The following is a 26,304-nucleotide window of genomic DNA, read 5'->3' as shown; positions in this document are numbered from 1 at the left end:
GGGTGAAATAACAAGCTTAAGGTTTCTGTTGATAGAAGACATTAAGCTCTAGACAGATATTTTGAAAGTGGAGAAAACGGCTTCTACTTGGAAAGGCTGAACAGTGGTTGTGAAGTCAGGGAGGAATGAGAAGGTTCAAGGAGAGGAAGTAAAAGGTGAGGGACCATGAATCCATTCCTAGAGGAGTGAGGGCCCAGGATCTAGCAGCCCTGCAGATCTCTGAATGGTCTGTTGGGCTACACACTCCCAAGTTCTGCATAAGCTTGTGACCTCATAGCTCTAGGCACACCAGCATTCGGAACTGTTTGTCAGCACAGCTGGTCTGACTTCTCAGGATGTAAATTATTATCTGCCCATATGTGTTGTTATTCGTGTTAATTACAAAGTAATGCATATTAGTATAAAAGTCTGGGAAATATAGAGAAGTGTATAAAAAATTAAAATCCTTGATAATCCCAACTTCCAGTGATAAAATTAATGTCTTGGGGAATACTCTTTCAGAATTTTCCCATGTATATTATTTTTAACATAATTGGGATTACACTATATATAATTCTGTGGCATTTGGCATTTATCTCCATCTAAAGTTAATAGGTAGTTTTAGGTAGTGCAAAAAAAATGAAATGAAGCTAATGGGGTTCAGGGTTCTTGCAGAGTATTTTCTCCTCTCAATAAATCCACACCCACAACAAATCTTGACTGTTGACATTTATAGAACTTACAAATTATCTTCTAGGCAAAGCATCAGCTTGTTAAGATTTTGTAATGCTGAGGTCAGAATAACTGTAGCACTTAAAACAGCTATAACTTGCTAAGAAGAAAAATATTTTCAAAGCTTTGTTTTTACTTGGTAGAGGATAATTTAGGATTCACGCACAAGGTATGTGTCTCCTGACATGTGAACTCTTCCCGCTGTATACAAATTTGGAATAATTTTACCTTTGGAATTGGAACTGAGTGGCAAGTCTACCAAAATGGCTAAATTCTTCCACACACTCATGGCCACAGGTTATGGCAAATATTGACTGTTCTTAAGGACACGAATTTACACAGAAACTCAGAAGAGAGGTGGGAAGGAGATCGTGGGCACACACTTGAGCCACTGAGGTGCTGTGGGATGTATGCTGGCTTCCAGAGCTGAACTGCCTAGGGGAGACAGCTACCAGGAGCACTTTCTTCCTTCCCTTGGCAGTACACAACTTCTCTCAATGGATGTTGAACAAATATTTAAAGAATGTGAGTTTGTGTGTGGGGTGGGGGGGAATAGGGGAGGGACAGCTGGGGGTGGGGAGTTGGGGAGAGAGAGCATAGGGAGAAATGCCAGATATAGGTGATGGGGAGGAAGGCAGCAAATCACACTGCCATGTGTGTACCTATGCAACAATCTTGCATGTTCTTCACATGTACCCCAAAACCTAAAATGCAATTAAAAACAAAAGAATGTGAGTTTGAAGGGACACAGACTATTAGCCTGCCTGGGGTTCCCAGGAGTATGGCCTGTCTCTGAGTTAATTATCTTCTCTTCCGTGATCCTACTGAAATGGCAGAGAAGCAGTATTGTGTGGGGAAGGGCAGCATCCACCTGCTGGTCACCTTACATGAAAACTGAGCCATGGGGTGCAGAAATAGAGGGAGATGCCAACTTCCCCCTGCAGGACAGCAGGGCTGGGATGAAGGTAGGTTTCAGAGAAGTTCACAAGCAAATCTCTTCCAGCCATGCATAAAACAAATGCAGTGCATGCCTGGAGTCCTCATGGAGCTCACAATTTTCACATGGAGTTAATTTCAAACTTGTTAGAACAGGGGAAACGTCAAGGATGACTGTTTACCAGGGGCTGCGGCAGCTAACTTTGGACTGCGTCAACTCGCCCCCAGAATAAGCTCTTTTACTCCCACTGAAAACCCTTGCCACCTAGTTACCTCGGTGGCAACTTCCCTTTTGTCCCCCAACCATTCTAGATTATGGCAGTAAATTTCAATGTATATGTATTTTTCTAGGCCTGAAAGATGGGAACATGCACTAACATAGACTCTGCAGGAGCCACTTCAAAAATCAGTGGGCAAAAACCAGAGCTCTGTCTGAAAGAGGGCCAAAGGGGAAATACCACCAGATACACAAAATGCTCCTGAAGTTCGAGAAAAAGGGCCACTCAGGGAATGAGGAGAGGTGCCTTACCTGTGGTCACACAGCCAGCTACAGACACTGATGCTCTAATGCCTGGGGTTCTTCCCACCCTGGTTGGGGCTTTTTCTCTTGATCTTAAGTTCAAGTCTTGACTTTTCTACTAATGTGCCCTGTGACCTTAGGCAAGGAGTTAAGTCTCTAAGTTGTGATTATCTGTCGCAAAATGAGGGGGATCTGTTGAAATCGGGATCTCAGAATCAGGCACATATCTGTCCCCTGGGCATCTGGAGTCAGTGGACCCAGGGATCTTTGGGAATCTGTGTTTTGGAGGCAATGTACAGAAGTGGTCTAAAGCCTTCGGAGTCAGACTGCCCAGGTTCAAGTCCTTTCCTGCCATCTGGGTGGACTTGGGCACTTCCTCTCTCTGAGATCATCAGCAAAATGGGGATTGAAATAGATCCTCCCTCATTGGGCTGCAGTGATGGTGAAATGAGATAATACAGGAGGGCACCTGTCATGGCACCAGGTGCAGAGTAGGTACTCGACAATCAGTAGCTGCTATCACTTGGAGGAAGCTCCCTGGTGATTCTGATGTGCATCCCCATGAAGAACATGAGACTATATGCTCCTTTACATCTCATTCCGAGTTACACAAAATGGCATTTCATCACCTTCACATGATATCAAATCCCTAGGGATGCATTGAGTGTGTGTTAAGTATCTTTGATCAGTAAGACTCTAACCCATGACAAAGGAAACAATAGGCTTTTGTTTGGGAAGTTTATGTTCTCCTGCGCTTGGTCCTCCTCCCCATATGCATGTTAATAATCTTCTTAGGGTTCCCACAGCAGCCCTGGAGCCCAGCGTTTTCTAAGATGAAGTATAGTTTCTGGAAAACTGAGCAGAGTTTTGAAAACAACACCCTCTGGAACTTCTACATTTGAATGAATGTTACCTCCCTTTTTCCTAGAAAGCTGAGCCCCCTCTTCGAAACTCCTAGAACTGCCTTCCTGATCGATGTTCAGTTTGGGGAAATATGTTCAAATGGGACAAAGCTTTATCCTTTGAGAGTGTACAAAAGTAAACCAGAGCCATGCCTGGTCAATAGGATTGAAGATCAAGTTGCGAAATAAAATTTTGCATCAAAAGGTAAAGTGTGCCTGTAATATCATCAATCCAATTTCTTACATGACCTATAAACTAATTTTTAGTGAATTTGTTAAAATCTGTTTCTTTTGTTTACAGTCATACTTCATGTGTATCCATGCAACACCAGGATAGTCTAGCATATTTTTCATTATTGCATTAGTAAAACATCCATTTTTAATTGACATTGCATAAAATGGATCACCTCTCAGCTCATACTCCAGTGTCTCCTTTTTAGCATTCTGATATCTCTGAAAGTGTATCTCCAATAGAAAGTGGATCTTTTCTTGGCATGGTACATTGAATACTAAAGGAGGAAAAAGTGCAGCCAGAATAAATAGTTTGTGTGAAGATGTCCAAAATATTTTCTTGGCCAGCAGAGTTCAGCCTGGTGACTGAAGAACTAACCAGATGTTAAACTTAAGATGTATTCTAGACCTCAATAATTAACAAGAATTTAAAAATTAAGTTTTAAATCAATTTTGTGGATTCTTTTCTGATTACGTCAGGGACATATGATTGCAGAGAACTTAAAAAACACAGATAGATGGAAAAAAGAAAGTAAAAATAAATAGTAGTCTCATTCAGAGGTGAAGGCTGTTAACATTTTGATGTATATCTTTTCAGTCTCTTTGCATATAAATATTTGTGTTTAAAAAACAAAAATAGTATCAGTCTATTGTTTTGTAGTAACTTATTTCTAACACAGAATTCTATATTATTAACATTCCTCTTTCCCCACATCAGTAATTATTCTTCTACAATATTGTTTAATTATTTAAGGGTGAAGTATAATTTATGTAACAGATTACCTATTGTTAGACATTTAGGTGTTTTTCTTTTCCCTCTCTATCTTATTCCCTTTGTTCTTTCCATGTTTCTTTTGCTATTATGAACCACATTGTGATGAACGTCCTTGTAGGCAAGCCTCTGTAAACATTCCCAGTTACCTCCTTTTGATGAAGCTGAAATTGAAATTCTGGGTCAAAAATGTATAAAAGCAGTTGATTCATTTAAAAAATTGCCTTCCTAACGATTTAATGGTTTCTCACTGATGAGGAATGAAAACACCTGTTTTCCTACATCTTTGCCAAGACTGCACATTGTAGTTTTGTTAATCTTTGCTAGTCTGACAAAGTAAAAATGGCAATAGATTATTTCAATTTGTGTGATTTGCTGCCTTCCTCCCCATCACCTATATCTGGCATTTCTCCCCATGCTCTCTCTCCCCAACTCCCCACCCCCTGCTGTCCCTCCCCTATTTCCCCCCTACAGACCCCAGTGTGTGATGCTCCCCTCCCTGTGTCCATGTGTTCTCATTGTTCAACACCCACCTATGAGTGAGAACATGTGGTGTTTGATTTTCTGTTCTTGTGTCAGTTTGCTGAGAATGATGGTTTCCAGGTTCATCCATGTCCCTACAAAGGACACGAACTAATCATTTTTGATGGCTGCATAGTATTCCATGGTGTATATGTGCCACATTTTCCCTGTCCAGTCTTATCATCGATGGGTATTTGGGTTGGTTCCAGGTCTTTGCTAAACTGTGCAAATGTAAACTGTGCTGCAATGAACATTCGTGTGCATGTGTCCTTATAGTAGAACGATTTATAATCCTTTGGATATATACCCAGTAATGGGATTGCTGGGTCAAATGGAATTTCTATTTCTAGGTCCTTGAGGAAGTGCCACACTGTCTTCCACAATGGTTGAACTAATTTACACTCCCACCAACAGTGTAAAAGTGTTTTTATTTCTCCACATCCTCTCCAGCATCTATTGTCTCCAGATTTTTTAATGATCACCATTCTAACTGGCGTGAGATGGTATCTCAATGTAGTTTTGATTTGCATTTCTCTGATGACCAGTGATGATGAGCATTTTTTCATATGTTTGTTGGCCTCATGTATGTCTTCTTAAAGTGTCTGTTCATATCCTTCACCCACTTTTGAATGGGCTTGTTTGTTTTTTCCTTGTAAATCTGTTTTAGTTCTTTGTAAATTCTGGATATCAGCCCTTTGTCAGATGGGTAGACTGCAAAATTTTTTTCCCATTCTGTTGGTTGCTGATTCACTCTAATGAGTATTTCTTTTGCTGTGCAGAAGCTGCAGAGTTTGATTAGGTCCCATTTGTCTATTTTGGCTTTTGTTGCCAATGCTTTTGGTGTTTTGGTCATGAAGTCCTTGCCTACGCCTGTGTCCTGAATGGTTTTGCCTAGATTTTCTTCTAGGGTTTTTATGGTGTTAGGTCTTAGGTTTAAGTCTGTAATCTATCTGGAGTTAATTTTAGTGTAAGGTGTCAGGAAGGGGTCCAGTTTTCTGCTTTCTGCACATGGCTAGCCAGTTTTCCCAACACCATTTATTAAACAGGGAATTCTTTCCCCATTGCTTGTTTTTGTGAGGTTTGTCAAAGATCAGATGGTTGTAGATGTGTGGTGTTGCCTCCGAGGCCTCTGTTCTGTTGCATTGATTTATATCTCTGTTTTGGAACCAGTACCATGCTGTTTGATTACTGTAGCCTTGTAGTATAGTTTGAAGTCCGGCAGTGTGATGCCTCCCGTTTTGTTCTTTTTGCTTAAAATTGACTTTGCTATGCAGGCTCCCTTTTGGTTCCATATGAAGTTTAAGGTGGTTTTTTTCAGTTCAGTGAAGAAGATCATTGGTAGCTTGATGGGGATAGCATTGAATCTGTAAATTACTTTGGGCAGTATGGCCATTTTCACGATATTGATTCTTCCTAACCCTGAACATGGAATGTTTCTCCATCTGTTTGTTTCCTCTTTTATTTTGTTGAGCAGTGGTTTGTATTTCTCTTTGAAGAGGTCCTTTACATTCCTTGTTAGTTGTATTCCTAGGTATTTTATTCTCTTTGTAGCAATTGTGAATGGCAGTTTGTTCTTGATTTGGCTCTCTTTAAGTCTGTTATTGGTGTATAGGAATGCTTGTGATATTTGCACACTGATTTTGTATCCTGAGATTTGCTGAAGTCACTTATCAGTTTCAGGAGATTTTGGGCTGAGACGATGGGGTCTTCTAGATATACAATCATGTCATCTGCAAATAGAGACAATCTGACTTCCTCCTTTCCTATTTGAATACCCTTTATTTCTTTTTCTTGCCTGATTGCTCTGGCTAGAACTTCCAGTACTATATTGAATAGGCGTGGTGAGAGAGGGCATCCTTGTCTAGTGCCAGATTTCAAAGGGAATGCTTCCAGTTTTTGCCCATTCATTATGATATTGGCTGTTGGTTTGTCATAAATAGCTTTTATTATTTTGAGATACGTTCTGTCAATACTTAGTTTATTGAGGGTCTTTGTCATAAAAGGCTGTTGAATTTTGTCAAAGGCCTTCTCTGCATCAATTGAGATAATCATGTGGTTTTTGTCTTTGGTTCTGTTTATGTGGTGAACTATGTTTATAGACTCGCATATGTTGAACCAGCCTTGCATCCCCAGGATGAATCCTACTTGATCATGGTGGAGAAGCTTTTTGATGTGCTGTTGCAATCGGCTTGCCATTATTTTATTAAAGATTCTTGCATCTATGTTCATCATGGATATTGGCCTGTAGTTTTCTTTTCTTGTTGAGTCTCTGCTGGGTTTTGGTATCAGGATGATGTTGGTCTCATAAAATGATTTGGGAAGGATTCCCTCTTTGGATTGTTTGGAATAGTTTCAGAAGGAATGGTACCAGCTCCTCTTTGTATGTCTGGTAGAATTCGGCTGTGAACCCATCTGGACCTGGGCTTTTTTTGGGTGGTAGGCTCTTAATTGCTGCCTCAACTTCAGACCTTGTTATTGGTCTATTCAGGGTTTCAGCTTCTTCCTGGCTTAGGCTTGGGAGGATGCAAGTGTCCAGGAATTTACCCATTTCTTCCAGGTTTACTAGTTTATGTGCATAGAGTTGTTTGTAGTAATCTCTGATGATGGTTTGAATTTCTGTGGAATCTGTGGTGATATCCCCTTTATCTTTTTTATTGCATGTATTTGATTATTCTCTCTTTTCTTTTTTATTAATCTGGCTAGTGGTCTATTTTGTTGATCTTTTCGAAAAACCAGCTCCTGGATTTATTGATTTTTTGAAGGATTTTTGGTGTCTCTATCTCCTTCAGTTCTGCTCTGATCTTAGTTATTTCTTGTCTTCTGCTAGGTTTTGAATTTTTTTGATCCTGCTCCTCTAGCTCTTTCAAATTTGACGATACGGTGTCGATTTTAGACCTCTCCTTGCTTCTCCTTTGTGCATTTATTGCTATATATTTTCCTCTAGACACTGCTTTCAATGGGTTCCAGAGATTCTGGTATGTTGTGTCTTCATTTTTGTTGGATTCAAAGAACATCTTTATTTCTGCCTTCATTTCATTGTTTATCCAGTCAACATTCAAGAGCCAGTTGTTCAGTTTCCATGAAGCTGTGCAGTTCTGAGTTAGTTTCTGAATTCTGAGTTCTAACTTGATTGCTCTGTGGTCTGAGAGACTTTTTTTTTATGATTTCCATTCTTTTGCATTTGCTGAGGAGTGACTTACTTCCAATTATGTGGTCAATTTTAGAGTAACTGTGATGTGGTGCTGAGAAGAATGCATATTCTGTGGATTTGGGGTAGAGAGTTCTGTAAATGTCTATTAGGTTTGCTTGGTCCAGGTCTGAGTTCAAGTCCTGGATATCCTTGTTAATTTTCTGTCTCATTGATATGTCTAATATTGACAATGGAGTGTTAAAGTCTCCCACTATTATTGTGTGGGAGGTTTAAGTCTCTTTGTAAGTCATTAAGAACTTGCTTTATGTATCTGGGTGCTCCTGTATTCGGTGCGTATATGTTTAGGAATGTTAGCTCTTCTTGTTGCATTGATCCTTTTACCATTATGTAATATCCTTCTTTGTCTCTTTTGATCTTTGTTGCTTTAAAGTCTATTTTATCAGAGATGAGAATTGCAACTCCTGCTTTTTTTTGCTCTCCATTTTCTTGGTAAATCTTCCTCCATCCCTTTATTTTGAGCCTTGTGTATCCTTGCATGTGAGATGGGTTTCCTGGATACAGCACACTGATGGGTTTTTGCTTTTTATCCAATTTGCCCGTCTGTGTCTTTTGATTGGGGCATTTAGTCTATTTATGTTTAGGGTTAATATTGTTATGTGTGAATTTGATCCTGCCATTTTGATGCTAGCTGGCTGTTTTGCCCATTAGTTGATGCAGTTTCTTAATTGTGTTGATGGTCTTTACCATTTGGTATGTTTTTGGAGTGGCTGGTACTGGTTGTTCCTGTCTATGTTTAGTGTCTCTTTCAGGAGCTCTTGTAAAGCAAGCCTAGTGGTGATGAAATCTCTGAGTACTTGCTTGTTTGCAACGGATTTTATTTTTCCTTCACTTATGAAGCTTAGTTTGGCTGGATATGAAATTCTGGGTTGAAAGTTCTTTTCTTTAAGGATGTTGAATATTGGCCCCCACTCTCTTCCGGCTTGTAGGGTTTCTGCTGAGAGATCTGCTGTGAGTCTGATTGGCTTCCCTTTGTGGGTAACCCGACCTTTCTCTCTGGCTGCCCTTAGCATTGTCTCCTTCATTTCAACCCTGGTGAATCTGACGATTATGTGCTTTGGGGTTGCTCTTCTTGAGGAATATCTTTGTGGTGTTCTCTGTATTTCCTGGACTTGAATATTGGCCTGCCTTGCTAGGTTGGGGAAGTTTTCCTGGATAATATCCTGAAGAGTATTTTCCAGCTTGGATGCATTCTCTTCATCACATTCAGGTACACTTATCAAATGCAGTTTAGGTCTTTTCACATAGTCCCATATTTCTTGGAGACTTTGTTCATTCCTTTTTATCCTTTTTTCTCTAATCTTGCCTTCTCTTTTTATTTCATTGAGTTGATCTTTGACCTCTGATATCCTTTCTTATGCTTGATCAATTTGGCTGTTGAAACTTGTGTATGCTTCGTGAAGTTCTCGTGTTGTGTTTTTCAGCTCCATCAATTCACTTATATTCCTCTCTAAGTTGTTTATTCTCGTTAGCATTTCATCAAATCTTTTTTCAAGGTTCTTAGTTTCTTTGCATTGGGTTAGAACATGTTCTTTTAGCTCAGTGAAGTTTCTTATTACCCACTTTCTGAAGCCTGTTTCTGTCAATTCATCACACTCGTTCTCCATCTAGCCTTGTTCTCTTGCTGGTGAGGAGTTGTGATCCCTTGTAAGAGGAGAGGTGTTCTGGTTTCGGGTGTTTTCATCCTTTTTGCGCTGGTTTCTTCCCATCTTTGTGGATTTATCCACCTGTCATCTTTGTAGTTGTTGACTTTCAGATTGAGTCTCTGAGTGGACGTCCTGTTTGTTGATGAGAAGTTATTTCTTTCTGTTTCTTAGTTTTCCTTCTAACAGTCTGGCCCCTCTGCTGTAGGACTGCTGAGGTCCACTCCAGGCCCTGCTTGCCTGGGGCTCACCTGCAGTGGCTACAGAACAGTAAGTGTTGCTGCCAGTTTCTTTTCTGCTATCTTTGTCCCAGAAGGATACCCGCCAAATGTTAGTCTGAGCTCTCCTTTATGAGGTGACTCTTTGGATATATGGGGGTCAGGGAGCTGCTTGAGGAGATAGTCTGTCCTTTATAGGAGCTCAAGTGCTGAGTTGTGAGGTCCACTGTTCATTCAGAGCTGCTGGGCAGGTACCTTTAAATCTGCTGCATCAGAACTTATAACCTCTCTCCTTTTTTTTTTTTCCCAGGTGCTCTGTCCTGGGGAGTTAGGGCTTTATTTATGAGTTTCTGTTGTGCTGCTGCCTTTTTTCAGGGCTGCCCTGCCCAGCAAGGAGGTAGCCTACTCACTGTCTGCCTGCAGAGGCTTTGCTGAGCTGCTGTGGGCTCCGCCCAGCTGCCGTGTGAACTTCCCTGCAATCCTGTTTATATGGGTGTAGTTAGAACTGCCTTGGCAATGCGGCCCACTTCAATAATGGCCGTCTGTCTCTGTAATGGCGGGCTGCCTCGGCAATGGTGGGATGCCTCAGCAATGGCAAACTACCTCTGTAGTGGTGGACTGCCTTGGTAATGGTGGACGCCCCTCCCCCACAGAGCTGGACCGTCCTAGGTTCAGCTGTGCTTGCTGTGAAACTCTCAATCGAGAGCATTTCCGATTGCTGTTTTTTTGTGGGGGTGGGACCAGCCAAGCCTGATTACCTGGCTCCCTGCCTTAGAGCCTTTTTTATTTTTTATTTTTTTTAGTTGAATGGTTGACTGTCTCCCAGGTGTTCCATTCATCTGTTGAAAAGGCGCCGGGATCTGTGTGATTTCCCATGTGGTGACCCACTGCGCCAGCTGAAACAGCGGCACTGAGATTCGTGGCACTTTTTTGCCTGGGAATCTCCTGGCCTGGCTCCCTGTTTCAGTCCCCTTTTTAATCAGATCAATGGGTGACTCTGCCTTCCCGGAGCTCCAATTGCTAGCTAAAATGGTGCCTGGACCTGTGTATTTTGTATGGAGAACCGCCGTGCCAGGGCGCCAGCAAAACAGCTGCGCCGGCCAAAACGGCCGTGCTGGCAACCCATGGGGCTCCTCTGCCTGGGAATCTCCTGGTCTGTGGGCAATAAAAATCTGTCTGGAAATACGGCGTCCACTCACTCACCCTCCACGCTTTCACTGGGAGCTGCAATCCTGAGCTACTCCTAATCGACCATCTTGGATCTCTCCAAGGCTGCCTTATTTTATACTAAATTCACCTAAGTGTTTGGCTTTGTTTATGGGCTTTGTTCCAATGCTCAGTTTGCCTATTGTGGTGTGATCATACATTGTTCCAATTACTGTAGCTTTTTTTATACATCTTAAAATCGGCTAAGGCAAGTTTCCACATTTTTCTTGGCTATTCTTGTGTGTTTATTCTTCCATATAAACCTCAGAATTATTTTGTTAACTTAAAAAGTCCCATTGGAATTTTCATTCAGATTGTTATAAAAGTAGATATTAATATTTTTATGAAGACAATTGATATCTTTACAGTACCTTACTGCTCCATTTAATAACAGTGATGATAATACAGTTAATACCAGCAGCCAACACTGACTGACTCTTAACTATGCATCAGGTCCCATTCTAAGCCCTGCCTGCCACATTTAAACCTCATAACAATCCAAGGCATAGTATGGCTGTTACTGCCATACTTATTTTACAGAGAGAGAAACTGAGGTATGGGAATGTTAAATAACATGCCACAGTAACACAGCTAGATATGACAGAGCCAGGACTCTTTTTCCCAGGTGGTCTGGCTTCAGAGGTTGTACTATGCCATGGGTCTATGCCTCTCTAACTTCTTCACTCTTTATATCCCTCAGAAAGTTTTGTCACTATTATCATATATGTCTTTACAAATTTGATTAAATTAGTTCTTGTTACATTTTGTCTACCCATCAATGACTGGATAAAGAAAATGTGGTACATATACACCATGGAATATTATGTAGCCATAAAAAAGAATGAGATCATGTCCTTTGCAGGAACATGGTTGGAGCTGGAGGCCATTATCCTTAGAAAACTAACACAGGAACAGAAAACCAAATACTGCATGCTGTCACTTGTAAGTGGGAGTTAAACGATGAGAACACATGGACACAGAAGGGAACAACACACACTTGGGACTACCAGAGGGTGGAGGGTGGGAGGAGAGAGAGGATCAGGAAAAATAACTAATGGGTACTAGGCTTAATACCTGGGTGATGAAACAATCTGTATAACAAAACCCCATGACACAAGTTTACATATGTAACAAACCTGCACTTGTACTGCTGAACTTAAAAGTTAATAACAAATTTATTTGTTGTTGCTATATTTTTCTTGTGATGTTTTCTAATTGGTCATTGCTGAATAATGGCAAAGCTGTTGATTGTTAAAGCAAAGTATTTATTTTGAAGTCATCCAGCTTAAATACCCTCTTGGTAACCTAGTAGCTCTATTCATGCTCTAGTTTTCCAGGAAGACTTAAGCATTATTTTAGAGTAATGACGTTTGGTTGCCTTTCCTATATTTATATATCTCATCAGATTTCTGGTGTTATTATGTTCATGGTATTGTCTAATACGGTAGTCACTAGCCACATGTGGCTACTTAACATTTAAGTTAAAAATTAGATGAAGTTACTAATTCAGTTCCTCAATTGCACTAGTCACATTTCAAATGACCAGCAGCCAAATGTGGCTTGTGGCTACCATCTTAGAACATTTCCATCATTATAGAAAGTTCTGTTGGACAGTGCTGCAGAACTTTAAGATCTTTAAGATCAATACTAGATAATAGTGGTGAAATAGATTGTCCTGCTTTTTTCTTCTCAACTTTAAAGTGAATTCCTCTACATAGGGATTATTAGAATGATGCTGAGTCTTGAATTCAAATATATAGATATATTTTTATGTTAAAGGCGGCTTATCTTATTCCTAGTTTACTAGTATTTTTTAAAATTATGAATACATAATGAATTTTAATATCTTCTGGACATCAGTAACTTTTGCTACATGAGAAACTAATTCCCCCTCTGTCTTCAAAATTGTCTTAGCTATCTTGATCCTTTTAAAATACATTGCTGGATTTTGTTTGCCAATATTTGATTTAGATGTTTGTCATTAGTAAGCTTGATCTCAAATATTCTCTACTTTTAGTGCCTTTGTCCAGTTTTTTTGTTTTTTTAAACCAAGATTATGTTATTATCATAGAATGAATTTATATGCTTTTTTTTTGGCTGAGTGTGGTGGTTCACACCTGTAATTCCAGCATTTTGGGAGGCTGAGGTGGGGTGGATAGTTTGAGCCCAGGAGTTCAAGACCAGCCTGGGCAACACGGTGAAACTCTGTCTCTACAAAAGATACAAAAACTAGCCGAGTGTGGTGACTCACATCTATGGTTCCAGCTACTCAGGAAGCTAAGGTGGGAGCATTGCTTGAGCCTGGGAGGCAGAGGTTACAGTGAGCAGAGATTGTGCCACTGCACTCCAGCCTGGGTGACAGAGCTAGATCCTGTCTCAAAAAAAAGCCTTTTCTCTGGAACAGTGCATATCTGATATGGGTCATTTGTACCTCAAAACTTGGTAAAACTTAGTGAAAAAAAAATCTGGATGTGGTGCTTTGGTTGGTTGTGGGGGATGAAATTTCCTCAAATTCCCTTCTCGTTCATATATTTCATGTTCATCTCTGTCTAATCACACTGTTAAATCCATCCATGAAGTTTTATTTCAGTGAATAGACTTTTTCAAACCTAAAATTTATACTCGATTCTTCTGCAAATCTGCTTTTGATGAGTGTTTTTCCTCCAATGGTCTATTTGATCGTTTTACACATTTTAAACACATTTATTTTTCATTCTCTTTCAAATTTACTCTTGGATCCTCTCTTCTTGCTTGTTTTGTTTGTTTCATTAATCTTTACATGGTTTGTCATTTTGCGCCATCATCTGCCCACCTTTAGGGGGTTGTTTGGTGCAGGTTTGTTGTGGGCTTGGGCTATGTGGAAGACTCTCACAGGGTTGACGTGCATGGCCTCTGTAGCACCACAGGGATCAGAAAGGTCACGGACACATTTTTGGGCTAGTTTCTTGACTTGGTGCTTCTGTATCACATGGGTGGTATAACATTCTTACACCTGTGAATTTTCTTCCCCTGCCTGCTTCCTTGCCCTATTAAATGCTTGGTGTAGCCCACTGGAGCCTGATTTCTGCAGGGGACTCTGCTTTTGTGTGATGCCTTGGCACAGACCTGAGAGCTGGTGTTCTCCATTTGCATCAGCATCGGGATCACAGCCTTCGGCCTGGCCTGGAGCCCCTGGGACTTCTTTGTTTCTTACTTAGGTTTTTATTCCCATATTGTTTCCTGTACTCGAAGATTCCCACTTCTTTCCTTTGAGTGAGGCCACAAGATACAATTGTAAAAATCATATTTTATCCAGATTTTTGGATCTATTTTGTTGATCACAAATCTAGAAACTGTCTTCGATTTCTAAGTGGTGAATTGGTTGGTTTTATTTTTAAGCAAATACAAGGAAATTGGGAGAGAAGCATGTATTAAACCTGTATTCTGTTTATGCTTATTATCTAAGAATGTATCTAAACAATTTCTACTTTTGGCATTAATATACTGGCATTTTATCTACGTCTTAGCAAGATCAATTTGCAAAGTTGTTCATAGTCATTAAAGTATTATATGCTCTTTATCTTTACAGCATAAAGATATATGCTCTGTATCTTTAAAAATTTTTAAGATTTGAAAAATCATATTAATATCTCCCACTATACATATCATTCTTAATTTATTCTTTTAACAGATTTTGCTTTGTATACCTTGCTACTGCATTATTTTCTGAAGACTCTGAGGTCTGAATCATGTTTGAAGTGGCTAGAGCCACACAGCCTTAGCTTCATGATTGGGCTTTCAATTCAGTCTTTCTCATTAATAAGAGCACTTATATTCTCTTATTGTCACAAAATTCAGTGCAGCACTTAGGAAAAAAATCTCAACAAAGGAAATATGTGAAATAAAAATAACATAACATTTTAAAACTTGGGGTATAGAGGTGGGGAAGGAAAATGGGAAAGTAAAGGAATCTAAGTGTATTTTATTTTACAGAGAGGAATCAGTAGACTATGACATTTATAGGGTTGGTAGAAAAATGTAGATGTAAATGTGCTCCATGTTAAAATTTGTTCTTCTTTCCTTCCTCCACAGGTTCTTGTTCATATTATTTACTGCATGGAAATGAACAGATGAATTACTAACTAAAGGCCAAGTGTTTTCCTTAAATGCTTTTTTTCCCCTGAGAATACTTTAAATAGCTGTATGCTCAAGTTTTGGGGTGTTGCTTGCAGCATGTGATAAGATCAAATCACTGCCTTCACCTTATCCAAACTGTTAGCATTGTGCCAAAGGCACAAGTGAGTTTGTGATTTAAGCCAAATCCCTACTCCAACAACCTCTATTTCTTTTTGAATATGAATGAGGTGACAAGCCTATGCATATATTTGCAACTATATATTAGAAAAGGAAAAGAGGAGAGAGGGGATGGACTGGTTTCCCAAGAAAGAAAGAAAATTCACAGAGAAGTTGGAAAATAGGTCCTTGAGTACTCACTTTACAAATCCATAGTGAATTTGCATTTCATCTTAACTTTTTTTTTTTTTTTTTTTTTTTTTTTTTTAGATGGGTTCTCACTCTGTCACCCAGGCTGGAGTGCAGTGGCATGATCTCGGCTCACTGCAACCTCTGCCTTCTGGCGTCAAGTGATCCTCCAGCCCCAGGCTCCACAGTAGTTGGGACTATAGGTGTGTGCCACCACGCCCAGGTAATTTTTTGTATTTTGGTAGAGATGATGGGGTTTCACCACGTTGCCCAGGCTGGTCTCAAACTCCTGAGCTCAGGCCATACACCCACCTCAGGATTACAGGTGTGAGCCTGCTTGTCTGGGAAGTCTTCTTTGGAAGGTATTGATGACTTTGAGTTAAACCCTCAGGAGTTTTTGATGTTAGACTTGTGATTTTGGTTAAAGAGAGAGAGAAGGGGGACTTAAGTGACATAACAATTGAAAGGGAGAGAAAAGGAAGAACTCTGCCGGGGGCGCATGTTCAACTTTCACACTGTGACTACTCAGGGATATTTCAGAATGTTTTCAAATGGCACATACTTTTTGGATCTGTGAGAGCATTTCCAATTATTAAGAAAACTAACTGAATGTTTCCAATGTTTTTGAAATTATTCCAAGGCCAGGAATTCCAGATGTTTGTGAGGAAGCCACTGCATGTATCTGTTTAACTACTAAAGTGGGTTTTACGATGTCAAGAAGGAAAAATCCATACCCCCTTAATTCTTCTTTAAAAACAAGATAACCTCTTTCAAAAGGCTATCAGGCTAGGCATGGTGGCTCATGCCTGTAATCCCAGCACTTTCAGAGGCTGAGGTGGGTGGGTCACCTGAGGTAAGAAGTTTGAGACCAGCCTGGCCAACATGGTGAAACCCCTCTCTTCTAAAAATACAAAAAATTAGCTGGATATAGTGGTGCATGCCTGTAATCCCAGCTACTCGGGAGGCTGAGGCAGGAGAAACACTTGAACCTAGGAGGCGGAGGTTGCAGTGAGCCGAGTTCATGCCATTGCACTGTAGCTTGGGCAACAAGAGTGAAACTCCATCTCAAAAGAAGAAAAAGGCTATCAGGAGGAGAAAACTAATGTGAGTGGTTAGTCAGCAAATGTGTGTCCTCCTGTCCTCCTTGCTCTCTCTACTTCTCAGGGCTGTTGTTGTAGCAAAAAGATGTGAAGCATTTACAAAGTACATTATAAAAAATGCAGTATATTATGGTCATTATCGCTGCAGAAGTGGAATAAATAATCTGTATGACAGATGCCAGATGCAAATCATAACCAGGGTTCCTGGCATCTGTCCCTCCAATAATCGTCTTCCCCATCTCTCCTGGTCAACCACATGAAACACACACATCCTTAAATTAGGAACTTGACTGCTGCAAATGTCTTGTGAAGAAGCCAACGTTATGATAATTCACTTTTTTCTCATGAAATGCAGTTAGTTTTACTTCCATATTCCTGTATTTCATGTAAGATATTCACCATGATGAGAGTTTCTTGGCTACTCCAAGCAAGAATCATCCAGATTGAAAAAAGCTGCAGAATCTACATGTACAAGCCTAACCGTTTGGTTTTTGATTTATTCACAATTAATGCATTTAGACCATCTCTTTTTCACACTTACCCTTTGGAGTCTCTAATGCTTTATTAAGGAGCCTCAAGTTTTCCCAGCCATAACTAACCATCACCAGTACACCCACCTGAGAGTGAGCCACTGAATAGATGCAGGGGACAAGGAAACCAGTGCCATGCTGCTTCCTGAGGGCTGCTGCAGGACTGTGGTTTGCAGCTTTGTGTTTTGTGGAGGAAGGGGGCTCAAGTCCAGCCTTGCTCTGCTTATCAAGCTGGACACTCATGGGGTTTTGCCCTCCTAGATGGGTGATTTTTCTGACGGGAACCACTGTAGGGGCTCACTATGCCCTTGCTGGGGGTCTTTCCAGCAGGGAAAACTCTTTTCTGCTGGTTTCATGTGTGTGGCCTTGCTGGAAGACAAGGCTGGGAATTTCCCTCCCCTAAGCCAGTTGAAACCCATGGACTCTGCAAGGACTTACTGAGTGTGACTGAGTCGTTGATCCTGAAGCTGCAGAGGACCCTATCCACATTGCGGGCATGTCGGAAGCCGTTTCCTCTCACCACAACTTGAAATGACTCTGAAATAAAGAATAATGACAAGACTCATTACTTGACCGATAACCTTAAGCTTCCCATCTGCTCTGATTTATAGCATTTGTTCACTATTTCACCAGGCTTAAAATATTCAAAAATGAGTTCAGGTTGAAAACCAAAAGCAACCAGGTGGGTTCCTTTGACTACTTACCAGCTCATCCTCACTAGGTGTCCCAAAGAGGGCCTATTGCTTCTTATTTGAATTTTCACCCTTTTACCTTTGAGCTTACTGGTCCTCCTAACCTGGCACACCTTCCTCCCTCCTTTCTGTCCATTCAAATCTTAGCCAATTTTCAAGTCCAGGCAGTGTGAAAATCTGTGATTTCTGTAGCCAGAGGGACCCAGAGGGGAGGGGTCCTCCACTTCCTCTTTAATCAACTCAACTCCTCTGTGTCTGTTTTGCACACGGTACTTCCCTGAAAGGATTTCTTAAGAGCCCCACGGTGCCTACATTGTAGAAAGTCACTGCCTTAGGGCATTCACAGCTAGTCCTGAACGATGTAGGACTGTTACTATGTAGGGTCTGGTGTTGCTTTCCTGTCTTTTCTCTTCCAACTGGAAAAACATTCCTTTAGATCAGGAGTTGTTTGATATCTCTGTGGCACTCCTATCTCTGCTGGGCACACACTAGCAGTACACAGGCTGGGTAGAAATAATTGTACTTAGGAATGAACCAAAGTCTTGTTTAGCAATGATCAGTTACAAGCATTACCTACTTGAACTGATATCAGCCCCTCAGTGTGATACTCATTTTTCTCTGAATAGAAGAGATCATTTATCTTGCTGGTCTGCATATTAATTTCTCATTGGCATAATGTATGTTTGATTAATACATATGAATAAAATCCTTATTAAGTAAAAACAGTATCCTTTACAATAGTCCTACCATGAAAAAAAACCCAATAATTAGTTGGCTAAATGTTTAGGAATGTTTGCTTAAGTTTGTTAGTATCTAATTGTCTGTCAGTGTTCCACTTTATTTCACTTTTATCATCCTTTTGTACCTAAAAATTGGGGCTTGGGATAATGCTATGTGGGATATCACAAGATAAACAGACTAAAGGTCAGAAGAAAAAATGCAATGTTGCCCAGGCACAGTGGCTCAATTCTGTAATCCCAGCACCTTGGGAGGCTGAGGTGGGTGGATCACCCGAGGTTGGGAGTTCGAGACCAGCCTGACCAATGTAGAAAAACCCCGTCTCTACTAAAAATGCAAAATTAGCTGGGCGTAGTGGCGTGTGCCTGTAATCCCAGCTATTTGGGAGGTTGAGGCAGGAGAAGCGTTTGAACCGAGGAGGTGGAGGTTATGCTGAGCTGAGATCATGCCATCGCACAAGAGCAAAACCTCATCTCAAAAAAAAAAAAAAAAGCAGCCTTCCAAGCCTGTCCCAGAGCCTGGCAAGTCCCTTTCCTAGAAGACTAGCTCCTCAGCCCAGCAGGCCTGTGGCCCAGGTGGGATTCCCAGGACAGGCCCAGTCACCAAGAAGCCAGACGACCAACTGCCCTTCTCTTGTGCTAAGAGACAGGCTCCAGGAAATATCCAAGATGGCCAAATAGGAACAGCTCAGGAGTGCAGTTCCCAGTGAGAACGCAGAGGGTGAGTGATCACCGCATTTCCAAATAAGTTTTCATTGTCCACAGACCAGGAGATACCTGGAAGGAAAAGCACCACAAGTTTCCAGCACAGCTGTTTCAGCTGGCGCAGCGGGTCTCCACACAAAAACTCATACAAGGGAAGGGATCCAACATGGCCGAATAGGAACAGCTCTGGATTGCAGTTCCCAGTGAAAATGCAGAGGGATATCCACTCAGAGACCCCATCTGAAAGTCACCAACTACAAAGACCACAGGTAGATAAATCCACAAAGATGGAAACAAACCAGCGTAGAAAGGATGAAAACACCCAAAACCAGAACACTTCTCCTCCTCCAAGGGATCACAACTCCTCACCAGCAAGGGAACAATACTGGATGGAGAATGAGTCTGATAAATTGACAGAAACAGGTTTCAGAAGGTGGGTAATAAGAAACTTCTCTGAGCTAAAAGAACATGTTCTAACCCAATGCAAAGAAACTAAGAACCTTGAAAAAAAGGTTTGACAAAATGCTCATGAGAATAAACAGCTTAGAGAGGAATATAAATGAATTGATGGAGCTGAAAAACAAAACACAAGAACTTCGCAAAGCATACACAAGTTTCAATAGACAAACTGACCAAGCAGAAGAGAGGATATCAGAGATTGAAGATCAACTCAATGAAATCAAACAAGAAGGCAAGATTAGAGAAAATAAAAAGAAACAAACAAAGCCTACAAGAAATATGTGATTACGTGAAAAGACCTCATCTATGTTTGATAGGTGTACCTGAATGTGACAGGGAGAATGAATCCAAACTGGAAAACACTCTTCAGGATATTATCCAGGAAAACTTCCCCAACCTAGCAAGGCAGGCCAATATTCAAGTCCAGGAAATACAGAGAACACCACAAAGATACTCCTCGAGAAGAGCAACCCCAAGGCACATTATCATCAGATTCACCAGGGTTGAAATGAAGGAAAAAAAATGCTAAGGGCAGCCAGAGGGAAAGGTTGGGTTACCCACACAGGGAAGCCCATCAGACCCACAGGGGATCTCTCAGCAAAAACCCTACAAGCCAGAAGAGAGTGGGGGCCAATATTCAACATCCTAATAGAAAAGATCTTTCAACCTAGAATTTCATATCCAGCCAAACTAAGTCTCATAAGCGAAGGAGAAATAAAATCCCTTATGAACAAGCAATTGCTCAGAGATTTCATCACCACCAGGCCTGCTTTACAAGAGCTCCTGAAAGAAGTACTAAACATAGAAAGGAAAAACCACTACCAGCCACTCCAAAAACATACCAAATGGCAAAGAGCATTGACACAATAAAGAAACTGCATCGACTAACGGGCAAAACAATCACCTAGCATCAAAATGGCAGGATCAAATTCACACATAACAATACTAACCTTAAATGTAAATGGGCTAAATGCCCCAATCAAAAGACACAGACTGGCAAATTGGATAAAAAGTCAAGACCCATGGGTGTGCTGTATCCAGGAAACTCATCTCAAATGCAAGGATACAAATAGGCTTAAAATAAAGGGATGGAGGAAGTTTTACCAAGAAAATGGAAGGCAAAAAGAAGTAGGAGATGCAATTATAGTCTCTGATAAAAGAGACTTTAAAGCAACAAAGATCAAAAGAGAAAAAGAAGGACATTACATAATGGTAAAAGGATCAATGAAACAAGAAGAGCTAACAATCCTAAATGTATACACACCCAATACAGGAGCACCCAGATACATAAAGCAAGTTCTTAGTGACTTACAAGGAGACTTAGACTTCCACACAATAATAGTGGGAGACGTTAACACTCCATTGTCAATATGAGACAGATCAACGAGACAGAAAATTAACAAGGATATCCAGAACTTGAACTCAGACCTGGACCAAGCAAACCTAATAGACATTTACAGAACTCTCCACCTCAAAGCCACAGAATATACATTCTTCTCAGCACCACACCACGCCTATTCTAAAATTGACCACATAATTGGAAGTAAATCACTCCTCAGCAAATGCAAAAGAACAGAAATCATAACAAACAGTCTCTCAGACAACAGTGCAATCAAGTTAGAACTCAGAACTCAGAAACTAACTCAGAATCACACAACTTCATGGCAACTGAACAACTGGCTCTTTAATGTTGACTGGATAAACAATGAAATGAAGGCAGAAATAAAGATGTTCTTTGAAACCAATGAGAACGAAGACACAACATACCAGAATATCTGGGACACATTTAAAGCAGTGTCTAGAGGGAAATTTATAGCAATAAATGCCCACATGAGAAGCAAGGAAAGATCCAAACTCTATCATCAAAATTTAAAATAGCTAGAGGAGCAAGATCAAAAAACTCAAAAGCTAGCAGAAGATGAGAAATAACTAAGATCAGAGCAGAACTGAAGGAGATAGAGCACACAAAAAGCCCTTCAAAAAATCAATAAATCCAGGAGCTGGTTTTCTGAAAAGATCAACAAAACAGACCACTAGCCAGACTGATAAAAAAGAAAAGACAGAATAATCAAACAGATGCAATAAAAAACGATAAAGTGGGTATCGCCACAGATTCCACAGAAATACAAACCACCATCAGAGATTACTACAAACAACTCGATGCACATAAACCAGTAAACCTGAAAGAAATGGATAAATTCCTGGACACTTGCATCCTTCCAAGCCTAAACCAGGAAGAAGTCAAAACCGTGAATAGACCAATAACAAGGGCTGAAGTTGAGGCAGCAATTAATAGCCTACCAACCAAAAAAAGCCCAGGTCTAGATGGGTTCACAACTGAATTCTTCAAGATGTACAAAGAGGAATTGGCACCACTCCTTCTGAAACTATTCCAAATAATCCAAAAAGAGGGAATCCTTCCCAAATCATTTTATGAGACCGACATCATCCTGATACCAAAACCCCACAGAGACTCAACAAGAAAAGAAAACTTCAGGCCAATATCCATGATGAACATAGATGAAAAAATCTTCGATAAAATACTGGCAAACCTATTGCAACAGCACATCAAAAAGCTTATCCATGATCAAGTAGGCTTCATCCTGGGGATGCAAGGCTGGTTCAACATATGCAAGTCTATAAATGTAATTCACCACATAAACAAAACCAAAGACAAAAATCACATGATTATCTGAATAGATGCAGAGAAGGCCTTCGACAAAATTCAACAGCCCTTTATGCTAAAAACTCTCAATAAACTAGGTATCGATGGAACGTATCTCAAAATTATAATAGCTATTTACAACAAACCTACAGTCAATATCAGACTGAATGGGCAAAAACTGGAAGCATTCCCTTTGAAATCTGGCACTAGACAAGGATGCCCTCTCTCACCACTCCTATTCAATATAGTATTGGAAGTTCTAGCCACAGCAATCAGGCAAGAAAAAAAAAATAAAGCGTATTCAATTAGGAAAGGAGGAAGTCAAATTGTCTCTATTTGCAGATAACATGATTGTATATTTAGAAGACCTCAACGTACCAGCCCCAAATCTCCTGAAACTGATAAGCAATTTCAGCCAAGTCTCAGGACACAAAATCAATGTGCAGAAACCACAAGCATTCCTATACAATAAGAACAGACTTAAAGAGAGCCAAATCAAGAATGAACTGCCATTCACAGTTGCTACAAAGAGAATAAAATACCTAGGAATACAACTAGCAAAGGATGTAAAGGACCTTTTCAAGGAGAACTACAAAGCACTGCTCAACAAAATAAGAGAGGAAACAAACAGATGGAGAAACATTCCATGCTGATGGTTAGGAAGAATCAATATTGTCAAAATGGCTATACTGCCCAAAGTAATTTATAGGTTCAATGCTACCCCCATCAAGTTACCAATGACTTTCTTCACACATCTGGAAAAAAACACCTTAAACTTCATATGGAACCAAAATAGAGCCCACATAGCCAAGGCAATTCTAAGCAAAAAGAACAAAGTTGGAGGCATCATGCTATCTGACTTCAAACTACACTACAAAGCTACATAATCAAAACAGCATGGTTCTGGTACCAAAACAGAGATTTAGACCAATGGAACAGAACAGAGACCTCGGAGGCAATGCCACACATCTATGACCATCTGATATTTGACAAATCTGACAAAAACAAGCAATGGGGAAAGGATTCCCTGTTTAATAAATGGTGTTGGGAAAACTGGTTAGTTATGTGCAGAAAGCAGAAACTGGACCCCTTCCTGACACCTTACACTAAAATTAACTCCAGATGGATTAAAGACTTAAACATAAGACCTAACACCATAAAAACTCTAGAAGAAAACCTAGGCAAAACCATTCAGGACATAGGCATAGGCAAGGACTTCATTACTAAAACACCAAAAGCATTGGCAACAAAAGCCAAAATAGACAAATGGGACATAATTAAACTCCAGAGCCTCTGCACAGCAAAAGAAACAATGATTAGAGTGAATCGGCAATCAACAGAATGGGAAAAATTTTTTACAATCTACTGATCTGACAAAGGGCTAATATCCAGAATCTACAAAGAACTAAAACAGATTTAGAAGAAAAAAAACAAACAACCCCATTCAAAGTGGGTGAAGGATATGAACAGACACTTTCCAGAAGAAGACATATATGAAGCCAACAAACATATGAAGAAATGCTCATCATTATCGGTCATTAGAGAAATGCAAATCAAAACTGCATTGAGATACCATCTCACGCCAGTTAGAATAGCAATCATTAAAAAATGCAGGACAACAGATGCTGGAGAGGATGTGGAGAAATAGGAACACTTTTACACTGTTGGTGGCAGTGTAAACTAGTTCAACCGTTGTGGAAGACAGTGTGGCGACTCCTTGACAACCCAGAAATAGAAATTCCATTTGACCCAGCAATCCCATTACTGGGTATATATCCAGAGGATTATAAATCATTCTATTATAAGAACACATGCACACGAATGTTGATTGCGGCACTGTTTACAATAGCAAAGACATGGAACCAACCCAAATGCCCATCGGTGATAGACTGGAAAGGGAAAATATGGCACATATACACCCATGGAATAGTATACAGCCATCAAAAACGATGAGTTCGTGTCCTTTGTAGGGACATAGATGAACCTGGAAACCATCATTCTCAGTAAACTGACACAAGAGCAGAAAATCAAACATGGCACGTTCTCACTCATAGGTGGGTGTTGAACAATGGCAACACATGGACACAGGGAGGGGAGCCTCACACACTGGGGTATGTAGGGGGGAACTAGGGGTGGGACAGTGTGGGGAAGGGAGTTGGGGAAGGATAACATGGGGAGAAATGCCAGATATAGGCGATGGGGAGGAAGGCAGCAAACCATATTGCCATGTATGTACCTATGCAACAATCCTGCATGTTCTTCACATGTACCCCAAAACCTAAAACACAATAAAGTAATATTAAAAAAAAAGCCAAAATAGACTAATGGGATCTGATTAAACTCCAGAGCTTCTGCACAGCAAAAGAAATAGTCATTAGAGTGAACCGGCAACCAACAGAATGGGAAAAATTTTTGCAATCTACCCATCTGACAAAGGGCTAATATCCAGAATCCACAAAAAACTAAAACAGATTTAGAAGAAAAAAACAAATCCATTGAAAAGTGGGTGAAGGATATGAACAGATACTTTTCAGAAGAAGACATATATGAGGCCAACAAACATATGAAAATAAGCGCATCATCACTGGTCATTAGAGAAATGCAAATCAAAACTACATTGAGATACCATCTCATGCCAGTTAGAATGGCAATCATTAAAAAATCTGGGGACAACAGATGCTGGAGAGGATGTGGAAAAATAGGAACACTTTTACTCTGTTAGTCTAAGTGTAAGTTAGTTCAACCATTGTGTACGACAGTGTGGCGATTCCTCAAGGACCTAGAAATAGAAATTCCATTTGACCCAGCAATCACATTACTGGGTATATATCCAAAGGATTATAAATCATTTTATTATAAGAACACATGCACATGAATGTTCATTGCAGCACTGTTTACAATAGCGAAGACCTGGAACCAACCCAAATGCCCATCGATGATAGACTGGACAGGGAAAATGTGGCACATAAACACCATGGAATACTATGCAGCCATCAAAAATGATTAGTTCGTGTCCTTTGTAGGGACATGGATGAAGCTGGAAACCATCATTCTCAGCAAACAGACACAAGAACAGAAAATCAAACACCACATGTTCTCACTCATAGGTAGGTGTTGAAGAATGAGAACACATGGACACAGGGAGGGGAGCATCACACACTGGTGTCTGTGGTGGGAGGAAGTAGGGGAGGGACAGCAGGGGGTGGGGAGTTGGGGATGGATAACATGGGGAGAAATGCCAGATATAGGTGATGGGGAGGAAGGCAGCAAACCACATTGCCATGTATGTACCTATGCAACAATCCTGCATGTTCTTCACATGTACTCCAAAACTTAAAATGCAATTAAAAAAAAAAAAAAACACAAATCTGGGTGGCTGTTTCAACTGGGGCCTGGAATGCCTCAGAGACAGTCACTCATTTAACTAAAAAAAAAAAAAAAAAAAAAAAAAAGGGGCTATAACAGGGAGCCAGGTGATCTGGCTCAGCAGGTCCCAACCCCACAAAGACCATCAATCTGAAACACTTTGAATTGAGAGTTTCACAGCAAGCATAGCTGGACCCTGGACAGTCCATCTCTGTGGGGAGAAGGGCATCCGCCACTACTGAGGCAGTCCACCACTACTGAGGCAGTCTGCCATTACCGAGGATACCCACCATTACCAAGGCAGTCTGCCATTACAGAGGCAGTCCACCATTACCGAGGCAGACTGCCATTACCAAGGCAGTTATAACTACACCTCTATAAACAAAACCCCAAGGAAGTTCACACAGCAGCTGGTCAGAGCCCATGGCCACTCAGCAATGCCTCTGTCGGCAGACTGTGACTAGACTACCTCATTGTGCAGGGCATCTCTGAAAAAAGGCAGCAGCATGTCAGAAACTTATAAATAAAGCTCCACCTTCCCAGGACAGAGCACCTGGGAAAAAAAGGTGGTTATGAGTTCTGCTGAAGCAGACTTAAACATACCTGCTCAGCAGCTCTGAATGGAACAATGGAGCTCACAGCTCAACAACAGAGCTCCTATAAGGGACAGACTGTCTCCTCAAGCAGCTCTCTGACACCTGTATATCTAAAGAGACACCT

General features: G+C 40.6%; 1 protein-coding gene across 1 annotated transcript in view; it reads right to left on the bottom strand.

Moving 5' to 3' along the window:
- ANTXR1 (ANTXR cell adhesion molecule 1) overlaps nucleotides 1-26,304 on the bottom strand; it is a 260,387-nt gene that overhangs the window by 132,704 nt on the left and 101,379 nt on the right. Inside the window, 1 exon segment of the mRNA XM_021671061.2 lies at nucleotides 17,399-17,497. Within this exon segment, the coding sequence (XP_021526736.2) occupies nucleotides 17,399-17,497 (99 nt within the window).

The sequence above is a fragment of the Aotus nancymaae genome, unplaced genomic scaffold (assembly GCF_030222135.1).
Source record: "Aotus nancymaae isolate 86718 unplaced genomic scaffold, 86718_ANA_hifiasm-v0.15.2.pri h1tg000057l, whole genome shotgun sequence".
NCBI lineage: Eukaryota > Metazoa > Chordata > Mammalia > Primates > Aotidae > Aotus > Aotus nancymaae.
The sequence above is the reverse complement of the archived record's forward strand: the minus strand, read 5'-3'. Positions and strand labels throughout refer to the sequence as shown.